Source organism: Microcaecilia unicolor, chromosome 6, assembly GCF_901765095.1.
Source record: "Microcaecilia unicolor chromosome 6, aMicUni1.1, whole genome shotgun sequence".
Taxonomy (NCBI): Eukaryota; Metazoa; Chordata; class Amphibia; order Gymnophiona; family Siphonopidae; genus Microcaecilia; species Microcaecilia unicolor.
In genome coordinates this window covers 282,884,910-282,900,372 of record NC_044036.1, presented here as the reverse complement: position 1 = coordinate 282,900,372, position 15,463 = coordinate 282,884,910, and the positions used below count along the sequence as shown (strand labels likewise).

General features: G+C 45.0%; 1 protein-coding gene across 1 annotated transcript in view; it reads right to left on the bottom strand.

Moving 5' to 3' along the window:
* The window catches only part of DIPK1B (divergent protein kinase domain 1B), a 95,862-nt gene extending 93,850 nt beyond the window's left edge, over nt 1–2,012 (bottom strand). The window contains exon 1 of the mRNA XM_030207647.1: nt 1,656–2,012. Coding sequence (XP_030063507.1) covers nt 1,656–1,718 — 63 coding nt within the window. The 5' untranslated portion in view covers nt 1,719–2,012. The remainder of the gene's footprint in view (nt 1–1,655) is intronic.
* Nucleotides 2,013–15,463: the final 13,451 nt, after the last annotated feature.

Here is a 15,463-nt window from a genome sequence, read left to right as displayed (position 1 = left end):
ATGGACGGATGAAATGCTAGAATGCCTGCAGCTAACCCCAGCTGCTGTCCTCTGCAGCCCCTTCAGGCCAGGCCAGTACCAATATTATGCAAGGGTCATCTTTCCATCTCTTAATACATTCTGGGTGCACTCCCTGCATCTGCGCTTGGCTTCAGAAGGAAGACGGTTAGCTTACTAAGCAGAAAGAAAAAAAAGTATCTGCTTAGCACTCAACATGGGCAAGAGCCCAGATAACCACATGACCTGCCACTACTCATATCCTCAGCAAAGGCTGAGAGAAAAGGACTCAGTATACTGACTGAACCCAGCTCTGGGAAGAGTGATTCTTCATTGTAAAGAGGGCAACAGCAGCCCTGCGCAACATATCAGCAGAAGACCCAACTGGACCCATAAAGCTCAACTGTAAGAGATTTCTAGGAACCTGTGTAAAGTTAAAGGTTGCTCAGTGGGAACACGATGTTGGGCTTCCTTGCATCTAGGACAAAAATGACTCCAGACTTTTATTCCAAGTGGCCCAGAGATGCTGGATCTGAGGCCGAGGAAACGTCGCTCAAAGAATCCACCAACAAAAGGGCGGGTTACACAGGCATCCATCAGCTTAAATTCCAAGAAGGGACCACCACATCTCATTCCTGCTCTCTTCCCCCAGGTGGATACACACACTACATGATTCCCGTCATCCTCCATAACCTTGGCTCTGCCCTTCAAAATGAATTCTGTCAGCAGAGAGAGGGAAAGGCGATCGTTTCAGAGGGATTGAGCTCTTCCCTTATGTATTCACGCATTGATTGATCGCTTTTCACGTGCTGTCTAAGCAGATCCCGTTTTTCATCCGCACCATAGCACTTTCCAACCCTGCGTTTATGCAACTTGCAAAGACGCTGGTCCAAATTTCCTAAACTCAATTTCTATTTTCTGAACGGTTTGGGGGGAAAAAAAACCCAGAAAACAACGGCAAACTGGGCAACTGAACCAGTAAGTTCGATGCCAGTAATGTCGTTCCATCTGACAGGAAAAGCCAGACATACATAACGAAACTTTATTATTCGCAAGGTTACTATGCAGCTCGCACTGTCTTCCCCTCTCCACTATCCCATTCCAGCAAGATTTTGCTTAGCATCGCACAGAAATTACAACTCGATTTCTCACTTACCATTCAAGATGAAACGCCTGACTTTGAAAAGCCAAATTTAAGAAAGGGGGCGGGGGAGACACTGAAGGGGGATACTTTTGGGGGCTTTAAGGAAATGATCACACTAACACCCCATTCACGTCACCTGCACCAACAGGAGCATCCCTATCCGCCCTAAAAGAAGCAGGGACCATATTCTGTTATGTTTCTCCTGGAAATCCCAGCATAGCGGACGAAAGAGATTCAAAGCCCATAGAAAACCTTGGGGTATTTTAGACAAACACTGAAACAGAAACTGAAGGTCCTGTGACCTCCCTTAAGCTCTGCTCTTAAGAGCTCGGCTTTACTACTCCCAACCCCAGTGCCTTCTCCAGAATATGCCAGGCTGGGAAAGATCTGCTCTCCTCAAAAACTTTTTTTTTTTTTTGGAGGGGTGAGGGGGTGGGAGGAGGAAGTATGGCTGATAACTTTACTTGCTCAGATAGAAAATGAGAGATCGGCTGGGAAAGACATGTCAGCTTACCTGCAAGCCTTTGGAGAGAGGGCAGAAGAGCACAAGGTGCACGGATCTCCGGAGTCTTCTCATCCTCGAACCAGATGCAGGGAGAAAGGAACAGGGGGGAAAAATAAGCGTCTCAAAATCGCAACCTGCAAATGCGGTCCATGGAGAGGGCTGATCTAGGGTCCAGACTGCCCTGGGCTTCCTGCAGAGGCGATGGGCTGCTGCAAAGCTCCAAGCTGCACCGAAGCACCCGAGCAGCCCGCTTCGCCCTGCTCCGGGGAAGCCCACATCGGACGATCGCTCGCTAGTGGCGCGCTCTGAAGGCTTTGACCTGCATCCTTGCCCGGCCGCCGCTCCCCGAGTCTCCGCCGGTGCTCAGACCCCAGTCCAACGCACCAGCAGCAAACCTGCCCCTGCAATTAAAGGCGAGGACGCAGCGCGCAGGTCGCCTTTCTGACTGCCGACTGAAAAGCGGGGCAAGCCTGTTTGCGTGCCACTGAACGCTAAACCGGCTCTCCTCCAGCTCTCTTCCCTTGCATGAGTGTTGCAGCTGGAGATGCGAGAGAACAACAGAGTTGTTGTTGGCATCTGTTATACACACCGGGTTCAAAAATAGTTCCAGACTCCCTGTGCTATTATTCTAGAGACGTTAGAGTATGGGGTTATCCGCATTTTTTGTGTTTTGATCTCCTCCCCCGCCTCCCGGGAAAGATGGTGTGGAAGCAAAAATAGTAAGGTAATTCAGTTAAGGCTGGCACAAGCACAGATGATCCTTAGCTGCAAAGAAGTGGGGGAAAAAAACAGCCAGAGATCGATTGGAGTTATGGTGTTGTCCCATGAGCCAAACGAGTTTTATTGTCCTTATTTATTTATTGCACTTGTATCCCACATTTTCCCACCTATTTGCAGGCTCAATGTGGCTTACAGAGACCTGTTATGGCAACGCCATAACAGGGTACGAATACAATTGGGGTTACAGAGAAGTCAAGGAAAGCAAGAGAATTTGGTCAAGCAGTTAAAGAAAGATACATACTGAGTAATGTGGAAAGGTGTTGTGATATTGTTAGTTATGGGTTCTCGTGGTAGGTCTTGTTAAAGAGATACGTTTTCAGAGATTTGCGGAAGATAGTTATTTGCGTCTATTATGGCATTATAGAATGCTGCACTTTCCAGCCAGGGGTTTTCAGGACTGTGTCAGAAGCATTCTCATAGTCTTGTCCACCATACCCTGTTGCTGTAGACTGAAAAACTATGTTGGTTCAGCATGTTTGCACATCAGCCTTACGCATTTGATAACACTTCTAATAAATTTGAGAAAGGGATAAAATGTAAAAGTTAGCAAAATTCTTATCAATTTTCTAACCAGGACAAAGACTGCACTCCTGTGCCGTCTGCTCTCCACACACAGGCTGACTTGTTTGTTCAAGATGTTGAGGATGTTGATACCAAAGACTCTTTTCCAGCCGAGTGCCCTAGATGTTGAAGACTCAACATGCCAGAGACTATAGCAGTATTCAGAGACTGACAATTGGGTCTCCAGTTGGGTTTAGATTTTCAGAACAGGTCAATCCGGTCCTGGTTTAAGCCTACTGTATGCAGGAACTTGTAGTTCTGATTTCCCCATGACAAAACCACTTGTCCATGTATGCACCTTGGGTGAAACCAGGACTGAATCAGCTTGTCATGAAAACCTAGAGCTAGATGGCAGCGCTCTACAAAACAAAATGCCAGAACTTCCAGCAAAATTCAGATTGTAGGTCCTTAAAATCATGCAGCAAACTCCAGGGGAAGTCACTTTTAGTAAAATGACAATATAGGAGCAGAGAGTGCTATCCTTGGAGTTGGAGATTAACCAGAGCCTGGCAGGAGCAGCAATATAAACCTGTTATTAACCAGGCTGACTTGGATTTAGTAGCCTTTACAGAGTTGTGATTCATAGAGAACCATGACTGGGATATAGTTATACCGGACTATAATCTATTCAGGAAGGACAGGGTAGGAAGAAAGGAAGGAGGAGCGACATTATATGTTAAAGATAATATTAAAGCAACAGAATTGCAGGTCTTATGAGGCAAGGCAGAGGCACCATGGGTTAATCCGGAAAGAAGGAATGGAAAGTGTACATTATTGTGATATACAGACCTCTTTCACAGGCAGAAAAAGTGGACAGAGATTTAATTCAAGACATTCAAATTAAAGCTATGAAAGGGGAAGTACTATTAATATGTGAAATTTATAAGACAGATGTAGTTAGGTCATCTGGAAGTAGGGAGATCTTGGATTCTCTTCAGATAGAACTGTTCCAGCAATTGGTAATGGAACCCACATGGGATGGGGCCATACTGATGTGATAGTGGGTGATCATCTGGCATCCAGTGATCACCAAATGGTTCAATATTAAGACAGGCATGGAGAAGGTTCATTCAAAAGTGAAAGTTTTAGACTAAAAAAAACTAACTTTGTTGAGATGGGGGAGTACCTTGATGAGTTGTTAGCTGGATGGGAACATCTGGGAGAAGCAGAAAAGCAGTGGGCAAAACTGAAAGGAACTACAGTAAGGGCAACAAAGCTTTTTGTAAGGAGAGTAAATACAAGAAGAAAAGAAGACTGCTTTGGTTCTCAAAAATAGTAGCTGAAAAGGTTAAGAAAAAGAGGTTAGCTTTCATAAACTACAGGAGATCACAGAAAGAGGAAGACGCAACACTATCTGGAAAAGCTAAGAGAAGCTGGTAAAGTAGTCAGGAAAGCAAAAATGTAAATGGGGGGACAAAACATTTTTTAGATATGTTAATGATAGGAGGAAATGTAAAAGTGGCATTGTGAGACTTGGGTGAAGGGGAGGAATATGTAGAAGCTAGTTAAACTAAAAGTAGACAAAGCATGGGCCAGATGGCATATACCTGAGGATACTGAAGGAACTCAGGGAGGTTCTGATGGCTCCACCATCTGACTTTTTCAATGGTTCTCTAGTCAGGAATGATCCCAGAGGACTGGAGAAGGGTGGATGTGGTCCCTTTCCATAAAAGCAGAAGTAAAGAAAAGGTTAGGAACTACAGACTGGTTAGTCTGACCTTTGTGGTAAGTAAATTAATGTAGACACTTTTACAACAAAGAATAGTGAGATTTCTGGAATCCAATGGATTACAGCACCCGAGGCAACATAGTTTTACTAAAGGCAGGTCTTGGCAGACAAATCTGATTAATTTTTGTGACTGACAGACCAAAGAGTTGAATTGAGGGAGCGCGCTAGAAGTAGTGTATTTAGATTTTTTTCAGTCATTGATACAGTTGTGCATAGACAACTTATAAATAAACTGAGTACCCTTGCTTTGGGCTCTAACGTGACTGGCTGGGTTAGGAACTGGTTGAGGGAAAGGTGACTAGGATAGTGGTATATGGAGCTCACTCTAAGGAAAGGGACCCTACATGGTGTGCCGCAAGGATCAGTTCTTGGTCTGGCTCTTTTTAAAATTTTTATAACTGACGTTGTGGAAGGACTGTATGGTAAAGTTTGCCTCTTTGCGGATGATACCAAAATCTGCAATAGGGTAACCCAGCAAAGCTTGAAGAATGGTCCAGCATTTGGCAACTAAGATTTAATGCTAAAAAAAAATACAAGGTTATGCATTTGAGCTAAAAAAAAAAACAAACAAAACAAAAAAAAAAACAAGGGAGTGGTACAGTATCGAGGTAAAGTAATGCTATGCATGAAAGTGGAGAGAGACTTGGGGGTGATTGTATGTAAGGTGGCAACAAAAGCCAAAAGGATGCTTGAGTACATGAGGAGAAGCATGGCCAACAGGAAAAAGTAGGTGATGAGACCTCTTTAGAGTACTGTGTACAATTCTGGGGGGGCTGACACCCAGGGCGGATCGCCGATGTGCCCTGCCCCCGGGTGCAGCACCCCCCCCCCCCCCCCGGTGCAGCGCGACCACCCCCACCCCGGTGAAATAACCCCCCCCCCAGCTGCACGCCGCTGGGGGGGGGGGGTGCCGCGCGCCGGTCAGCTTCGTTCGTTTCCATGCATCCTCTGCCCCCGGAACGAAGCTGAGTGGCGCATGGCACACCCCCAGTGGCGTGCACCCGGGGCGGACCGCCCCCCCCCCACCCCTTGGTACACCACTGGTGAAGGGAATGGAAAGAGGTTACTGGTTAAGAGAGGCAATGCTGATCTGAAATGCTAGAAGAGGCAGAAAAGAGCTGCAAAGGGAAGAGCAACTGGGTGATGGAGACAGGGACTGATAGTGGAGCTGTGGGTCAGGAGTAGACACAGGCTATTAGGGTCAGAGGAACTTAGAGGGAGCATGAGCTGTGTAGGGGAAGGTTGCTGGCAGGAGGAGACATGATCTGGGAGAGAAGAAAAAGAGCAGGCAGAGGGGATACAGAGCAGGCAGAGGGGATGCAAGCTGCAGACAGAAGAGGAGCTGAAAGTGATGGAGAGTAGCAGTGTGGGACTGGATAAAAAGTGAGTGAGGAGAAGGGGAGGGGGTCATAGTGGAGAGAAGAGACATGAAGGTGAGAAAACGGTAAAAAGAGGAGGGAATAAGACCAGAAAAAAATGAAATGAGAGAAGCTGTACAGAGAAACCATAGAGAGACAAATATATATGGAAGAAAGAAAAATGATGATGACATGGGAGGAAGAATGGAAGAGAATCCTTTTTAAAAAAGGAACATGAGGTCAGAAAGAAAACCAAGAACAAGTACATAAGTACATAAGTATTGCCATACTGGGAAAGACCAAAGGTCCATCGAGCCCAGCATCCTGTTTCCAACAGTGGCCAATCCAGGTCACAAATACCTGGCAAGATCCCAAAAATGTACAAAACATTTTATACTGCTTATCCCAGAAATAGTGGATTTTCCCCAAGTCCATTTAATAAAGGTCTATGGACTTTTCCTTTAGGAAGCCGTCCAAACCTTTTTAAAACTCTGCTAAGCTAACCGCCTTTACCACATTCTCTGGCAACGAATTCCAGAGTTTAATTACATGTTGAGTGAAGAAAAAGTTTCTCTGATTCATTTTAAATTTACTACATTGTAGTTTCATCGCATGCCCCCAAGACCTAGTTTTTTGGAAAGTGTGAACAGATGCTTCACATCTACCCGTTCAACTTCATTCATTATTTTATAGACCTCTATCATATCTCCCCTCAGCCACCTTTTCTCCAAGCTGAAGAGACAGAGGACTAAGTTAAACTACAGACACAAAGGTTGGAAAATTGTTTAAGTTTTTAATAAAAAATTCTATACCAGCTGGGCTGGATCAAGAGTAGGCAATAGCTATATTTTGCCTTTCTCCTCCAACCCTGTAGTCACCAGAATTAATATGTTGTTTTACTGGAAGGACATGGGGGAGCAAGAGAGGATTGTATAGTCTGAAAAATATCTTAAAAATTGCTTCTCTTTGGCAGCTCTGAAATGCAGAGACCTCTGATTGAGTCTCAGATTGAAAGGGGACCAGAGTGTACTCCCTTTTTTCACAAAAATAAAACAGTCATTCCTTTGTTACATCTTATGGGAGACCGTGGTGTTGAACTAAGTGGGCTCATTATGCTGTACCGTCCCAAAGAAATAGCATGGCAGTAGCAAGAAGAGGTTACAGGAGAGATGGATGGAGTTTGGCAAGGGCTAAGGGGTTCTTGGTCTGGTTTTCCTCTCGGCTCAGCAACTAAGCCTGGCTTTCCATTCTCATTCCCAGCACAGCTCTTCTACGGGCTAGCTTTTGAGGGACGTGACCTATGTGGCTGTGCAGGGCACCATAAATGAGGGGGTACTGCTGTAGTGGTATGCCTCCCCCATATCCTTCCATATCATATGGGTCAGGGAAATAGGGGAGTGTGGGGGGGGGGGGGGAATAATGGTGCTGGGCAGAGAAAGGAAGAGAAATAAGGGGATGTTTGGTAAAAGGAGAGAGTAAGAGAGATGTGCTGAAGTCACGACTAAATATTGGAGAGGGCATTGTGCCAAAGCTGTTACCACCAAATGAGGTGCCAATTTCCATTTTTGAAGAATGCACTAGAGTCAGGCCTAGCTCAGCTCCCCAAGCCAACCACTTACTCTGTGACCACTAGAGCTTTATCAAGTGGGCTGGCACACAGTGGGTTAATATGAATGCATGCCTTTGGATTCACTGATTTCCTGCTCAGCACCTGATCATTGGGATTTTCAATCTGAGGGCAGCAAGCACCACATGCAGCCCTAGGGGCTGTGGAACAACTGATTGATGAGCTTGCAAGGTTTGTGCATGCAGGTGGTGGAGCAGCTCATAGGGCCTTTTTGGATGTGGAACTACTATTATATTTCAGTCTGAGTTCTAGATATGAATGGTGTCTGGGGCTCTGAGAAGGGGGAGTAGGAATATGCTCCTTGCCAGGAAGAATGGGGATAAAACATTTGAAATGTGCAATGAGCCTGCTTAGGAGGTATGAGGGATGGGTGAGCTTACCCTGCAGGGGATGGGCACTGATCAAGGTAGAGTGAGAGGGAACCTAATGGGGGGGAGGAATTAATAGGGGGAAGGCAGGTCAGGTCAGAAGAAGTAGAGAACAGGGAAGTGGTATAGGTACAGGGGGGAGGGGTATTAAGCATCCTACCCAGAAACAAGTCAAACTTTACTGGGAGAAAGAAATGAGGAGAAAACAGAATAAGAAGATGACAGAAGGAAGTAGATATTAAGGAGGGGAGGGACTGAGAAAGAAGTGGGGATGGTCTGAGAAAAAAAAGAAAGTATATGGTGTGCACAGGATAGGTAGGGAAGAAGGAATATTGAGGACAGGCTAGGAGAGGGAGAATATGGGTTGTATATAGGCTGGAGTGGACTGGAAGGCATAGTGTGAGTGTGGTGTAGACGGACTGGGAGTAGGATGGTAAACTGTGGTGATGAGTTGCAGTTGGGGAGGAAGAGAGACTGCAGTGGGACTTGCACTGCTACCCCTAGCATGTCTTTTACCCACAAGTCCTCTCTGTATGTGCACCACGTGCTGTGCTCTTTATTTAAAGACAGCCTGACCAGTTGTGTTCATAGCTCACCATGCTTTAATTTCCTCTATATGGACTTGGTCATTTGTGCTGAGTTGAGCACCCCCAATCATTTTGACAAGTTGGCTCCTATGATCACACCCAAGTCCCGCTCTTCTTTCATGTACAAAATTTCTTCATCTACTAAACTGTACCGTTCCCTTGGGTTTTTGCAGCCCAACTGTATGGCTCTGCATTTTTTAGCATTAAATCTTAGCTGCCAAATTCCAAACCATTCTTCAAGCTTTGCTAGGTCCTTCCTTATGTTATCCACACTATTAGGGTGTCTACAATATTGGAGATTTTGGTATCATCCACAAAAATGCAAACCTTACCAGACAGCCCTTCAACAATATTGCTTACAAAAATGTTAAAAACAATTGATCCAAGACCCAAACTTTGCGGCACACATCTGATAACATCCCTTTTCCTCAGAACGAGCTCCATTTACCACTACCCTTTGTTACCTTCCACTCAACCAGTTCCTAACCCAGTCAGTCACTTTAGGGCCCATACTGAGGGCCCTACAGTTTATTTATTAGTTGTCTGTGTGGAACCGTGTCAAAGGCTTTGCTAAAATCTAAATACACCACATGTAGCGTTCTCCCTCTATCCAACTTTCTGGTCATTCAGTCAAAAAAATTAATCAGATTTGTCTGACAAGACCTGCCTCTAGTATAAACCATGTTGCCTCAGGCCCTGTAATCCAGGCGGGGGGGGGGGGGGGGGGGGAACTCTTACTGCCACCCATTGAGCAAGAGGCACTGCCTGATTACTGCCGGGTAACCCCCTGCGGAAATATTTTTAAAATATTTCCACTAGCGCTGAAAATGCCGCATACTGAGGGTGTAACTTCTGCTGGTGCTCATGTTGGGCCAGCAGTAGTTCCGGATTGCCGCAGGGAAAGACCATGGTGGGCTTACCGCTGCTTTCTAAAAGGGCCCCATAGTGCCTGGAGTTGCATGCATGCATGCATGTGTGCTGGAATGCTATTTTCGCATATAATAATTTTTGCAATGCCATTATTTATGCACAGAGTGGCATTCTGTTATGTGTGTGGATATTTGTGCATGACACTCCAAGTGCCGATAGACAAATCCAACATTTTTTGGTTTCAACATACTTCCCCCTCAGCTCCTCCACTTCAACAACGCCAGAAAAAGTTGCATGTTCCCTACGCTCATGGGAAAGAGATTGTGTGCAGAGCCTTCCACAATTTATTGTGTCAGCCCCTGTGTCCCTCCCCTTTTCCTATTGTTCTTTGTTTACCTTATGTTCTGTATGCAGGAGTTTCTGTTACTAAGCAGCACTTCATTATTCGCTTTAAAAGTTGTAGTGATTGTTTTTACACCTCCCCAAGTTCTAGAGGCAGCCTGGTGCTGGGTAAATGTTCTTATTCTCCCATTGCATTTGTGCCTTAATTAGGACTAGGAAGACAAAACAATATTCCTACCTGCTGTAGTGACAGTCACTATTTCCCAGTTGAGTTCACATGAGGGAGAGGCCTTATTTCTATTGATAGATTACCTTTTTTGCTAAAAATTCTACACAAACATTGACTCTACAGAGTAGATAGACCTAAAACAGAATGACTTAAAAGAAAACTATTGGAAATCTCTCTCTCTCTCTCTCTCTCTCTCTTCTCTCCTTTCCCTCAGTATCTTCTCATGCTAGCTTATCCTGGTTCTGCTCTATTATTTTTGTTCCCCTAGTTGCTATTACTTGCCAGAAACCCTACTAGGGTTGAAAGTGGCTTCTCTGGCTTAGCTATAAATGCTCAGTCATTGGCCTCTGAGACTTAGGGTTTGATTCCAAGCAAACCCTTACAACCACACAGTTATTCAAAATTAGTTTTGTAGAAAGGGTTACATTTTGACAGACGTAAAGATCTCAATGTGTATAGTCTGGAAGAAAGGCAGGAGAGGGGAGATATGACAGACATTTAAATACCTACATGGCAAAAATCACAGAAGTCTAATCTCTTATCAATTGAAAGGAAGCTCTAGAACAAGGGGGCATAGGGTGAAGGTGAAAAAGGATAGACTCAGAAGTAACCTGAGTAAATACTTCTTCATGGAAAGGGTGGAGAACTCGTGAAATGGCCTCCCGGTGACAATAGTGGAGATGAAAACAGTATCTGAATTCAAGAGAGCTTGGGCAAGTACATAGGATCTCTAAGGAGTGATAAGGAGAGTGGATGGCATGAATGGGCAGACTGGATAGGCCATATGATCTTTATCTGCTTACATTTTTCTATGTTTCTATGAAAGGTATTTCTGAGATGAGGTGTGTATGAGTGATATGTAATACAACGCAGTAGAGATAAAATAGTCTCCTTTTTTGCGGAAATGATAAACTCTAAAGAATGCTGGATCTAAAGCCATTAATGCACTGCACCTCAGACTTTACATATTGAAACACAGACCGAGCTCAGCAGGGTCTAACTAGGGCTTAACAAAACATCTGTAGTGCCACTGTGCCAAGGAATTAATTACGTGATCAGTCTCAATTGCTCAAATGTCTGAGGGACACTTAGAGATGCATTATTAATTTGTTGGATAATAAACATTACAGAAATGCACTGTGCATGATATGTGTGTTTCAAATGTGTAAGTGTTCTCTCTTTTGCCTTCTTGCTGACCCCTGTCTTTTCTCTGGTCATTTGTCTTCCCTTCTCTTTCTCCATCTCTCCCTTCCTATCCTCCATTCTCTTATTCTCTCATCTCTTCATCAGTCTGCAAACCCCTGATCAAAATCATCTTCCACCCTGGTATTCAGGCTCTGGATCAACCTCGCTGGCCCTGTCGTGCACTTCTCATCCTCTCTTCCACAATTTATGGCAACATTTCATTGTATTTCCCACAGTGAACATAGAGCATTATTAGTATGAGAGACCCTGTATAAAATCAGATTTATTGGGTTGTACATTCTGCCTTTGCTCTCTTCCTTTCTGCACTCAGCCTTTCATGATGTCTCTCTGTCTTGTTTTCTCTCTCCCGCCTTGAATTTCAACATGAAAGGTGATGACCATCTGGACAGAAGACATCTTTGTTTTTCATTCTGTGTAATTGCTTCCTAAACTTGGGTCTCTTTCAAAGTGGAGTTCACCTGCTGAACAATAGTACAGTTCAAACTGGGGGGGGGGGGGGGGGGGGGGCAAACATGCTGCCTTAGAAGACTAAGACTAGAAGACTAATATTCATTTTACAAGGATAATTATTGTTTGTCTTCCTTAGCCTTGGTCTCCTGCCTGTCAGTAATGGATATTCACAGCCCAATGATCAAAGATAAATGCAGGTGCTAGAGGCGACTAGCACCGGTCTAGAGCCTGCATCTATCTAGACTCTCATGATCATCAGGCAAACAGCGTTCGAGTGATGCAATAGAGAATAGTGCTCTGATCGTAGGGGCGTAATAGCACCTTAACCCTAGGTCAGCTCAGAACTGGCATTAGGTTAAGGCTCTGTTCCTGCTCCCCTCCCCATCAGAGTCAAGCAACCTGGGCTGCCACCGTGTCCCGGGGGTCCATAGGACCCCCCAGACCCACCTCCCAAAGCAAGGTCTTGATGGCTTAGTGCCCCCCCCAAGCACCCACACCCCCCTGGGACAGTGACAAGAGGGGCTGGAGGTCTGCCAGACCTCCAGCCCCTGACTCCCACCAACATGAGGGAACAGGGGGCTAGAGGTCGGGTGGATCTCCAGCCCCCCTAACCACCCCACACCCAATAAAATATACCTGGTGGCCCAAGTGGGCTGCCAACGCAACCCTCCACCCTCCCTGGTGGTCTAGTGGCAAACCCGCCTAGCCCCCTGTACCTCAGTGTTGGACTCCCTCCTCTTTCCAGTACCGCCTTCAAAATGGCGGCACTCCACCCTGCCCAGTGCATCCTGGGATGTGCTGGGTGGGGTTTCCTTACCATATAAGGGAGTTTCTCTTAGGATGATCAATGCTAATAACACTCTTGAATTTGCATGTTATTAGCGTTGATCATTGGGCGTTAATTCTCTACGCTGTTCTGGTGCTATTTTTAGGGTGCTGTTTTGGAACGGCCCAGGGAATTGATCAGCGGTACCTCAGTGCAGTGCTTGCAGTGCTTCGCAACTCTCTCTTGGAGGCACACCTATGCAGTCAGGTTTCAGGATCACCCCAATGAATATGTAAAAGGGAAATTTACATATATTGGAGACCCTTTGTATGCAAAACTAATTTCATGTATATTTATTGGAGTAATCCTACAAATGTAATTGACTAGGTGTGCCTCCAGGAGAGAGTTGAGAAACATTAGTTTAGTGAAAAGTGAAAAGGAGGGAATATGGGTACTTGTGTAGCCAGATGTGCCTATTTTATTATATTTGAATACAGATGTCTGTATTTCGAGAGAGTCCTTTGTTTTTCCCTATATCTCCTTTAATTGTTGACTATCTTTGAAATCTATTTTTCCTCTTTTCAGATCTCCTCAGATTACAAGGCCCTAAACTAGAGATGTCCAGACTCCATCAGGTTTTCAGGATTTCCATGATGAGTGTACATGAGATCTATTTGCATGCAACCCCTTCAATGAATGAAAACAGACTTCTTGTATATTCATTGTGGAAATCATGAAAATACAAAGAGGACTGTAATTATGAGGACCAAATTTGGGTAACCCTGCTCTAAACTATAGCTTTGTATATTCTGGCATTAGTGGAAGCCCAGGACGCTACAGCACCCACAGCGTCCACACTAATCAATAGTAAATGCCTGGAGCTTGGAGTTGATTACAAGGTCTGCCTTATTTGCACTTGGCTTAATTCCTTCCTTTGTGTCTCTTGGTTTGGATGAAGCAAGAAGATTGTGGGTAGCAGAGGAAAGTAGCCTTGGAGAGAGCTAATGGATAGTCTGTCTTATCAGCCACAAGCACAGCTCCAGCCTAAGTGCCTGCAGAATGAACATTGCTCAGTTAGACTGCTCTGCTGTTCCTGAATTCTCTTCTGTATATGACTAACTGAACTAGATTAGCTGAGATCTCTCATCACCTGGGGCTGAAAAATGGGACACAAACATCTGGTTTCCATCATTCACAATCAAAATATTGTTCCTGTACCCTCACTTATCAGATCTCATGTTTTAATCCATAAGCAAAAGCACAATGAGAGGGTGAATGTCAAGGTCTTGAGATAATTTCTTAGACATCTGCAGTGACTGGAAGAGACCAGCTCTTCCCCACTAGCGGGGAAGACCTCTCAATCCATAATATAACAACATAGTAACATAGTAAGTGACAGCAGATAAAGACCTGTATGGTCCATCTAGTCTGCCCAACAAGATAAACTCATTTTACTTGATATGTGATATCAGTGGCGTTCCTAGGGTGGCTGACACCCGGGGCGGATCGCCGATGCGACCACCCCTCCCCAGCGAAAGGACACATCCCCCGGTGAAAGGACACCCCAGGGTGCATTTTTACCTGCTGGGGGGGGGGGGGGGGGGATGCCGCGCGCCTGTCGGCTTCGCTCGTTCCCTGCTCCCTCTGCCCCAGAACAGGAAGTAACCTGTTCCGGGGCAGAGGGAGCAGAGAATGAGCGGAGCCGACAGGCACGTGGCACCCCCCAGCGGCGTGCACCCGGGGTGGACCGCCCCCACCGCCCCCCCTTGGTACGCCACTGTGTGATACTTTATATATATACACGAGTTTGATTTGTCCTTGCCATTCTCAGGGCACAGACTGTATAAGTCTGCCCAGCACTCTTTTTGTACTAAACGTTCTGAAGCTAACGTTGAAGCCCCTTAAAATTTACACTCAAGCCCATCCCTATCTATTCAGTCATGATCAGGGTGTAGACCATAGAAGTCTTCCCAGCACCAGTTTCACTTCCAAATTACCAGCGTCGCCACCTAATCACTGCTAAGGTTCAGTGGATCCATTCCTTCTAAACAGGATTCCTTTGTGTTTATCCCACGAATGTTTGAATTCCATTATAGTTTTCATCTCCACCACCTCCCGCGGGAGGGCATTCCACTTATCCACCACCCTCTCCATGAACAAATACTTCCTGACATTACTCCTGAGTCTGCCCCCTTCAACCTCAATTCATGTCCTAGTTCTACCACCTTCCCGTCTCCAGAAAAGGTTTGTTTGCGGATTAATGCCAGAAAACATGCCAGAAAAGCTTTGGGTGGGTGGAGCGTAAGTGCCTTGTCCATTGATAATTTACCTGACACAGTCCATTGATAATTTGTCTGCCAGTTCCTTTAGTCTATCCCACCATGAACTTCAGATTCAGGTGTAGGTTTCTGCATTTTTCAAGTTCTTGTCAGTTTGCTTCTGGCTGCCTTCATTAGCAGAGGTTTTCCTTAGTACACAGCATAACACCCTTATCCATCCATCTATAAGACTCCCATTTTTCTTTATGAAATGAATTGCTCAGGAGAGGGCCTTTTCCTCTTTTTCTTGTGTTTGAAATGTGAGAGGAAATATCCCAGCAGTCCATTTTTGCAGTAGCGATGGTTAAGAATGAATTGTCAGATTCACCTATATGACCAGAGTCAGCTTCTGTGTGAAATTAAATTTCCTTGGATTTTTTTTTTAAAGATTTTAATTTAATTTTAAATGGCTGGATTTATGTCAAATACTGCATAATCAGGATTATCAAGGCATGCTGTAAAAAATCATTGCTGGTTTGAACAAACAAAATATTTAAAAAGTGAAGGAATGAATCAACTGTCAACATAAAGAGCCTCTGAGAAAGACCAAGTGGCAGGACCTTGTAATGTTGAGCTATCAAAAAAGAGAAGAGAGAGGAAAGTGCTTCATTCAATTCCAAAATTTT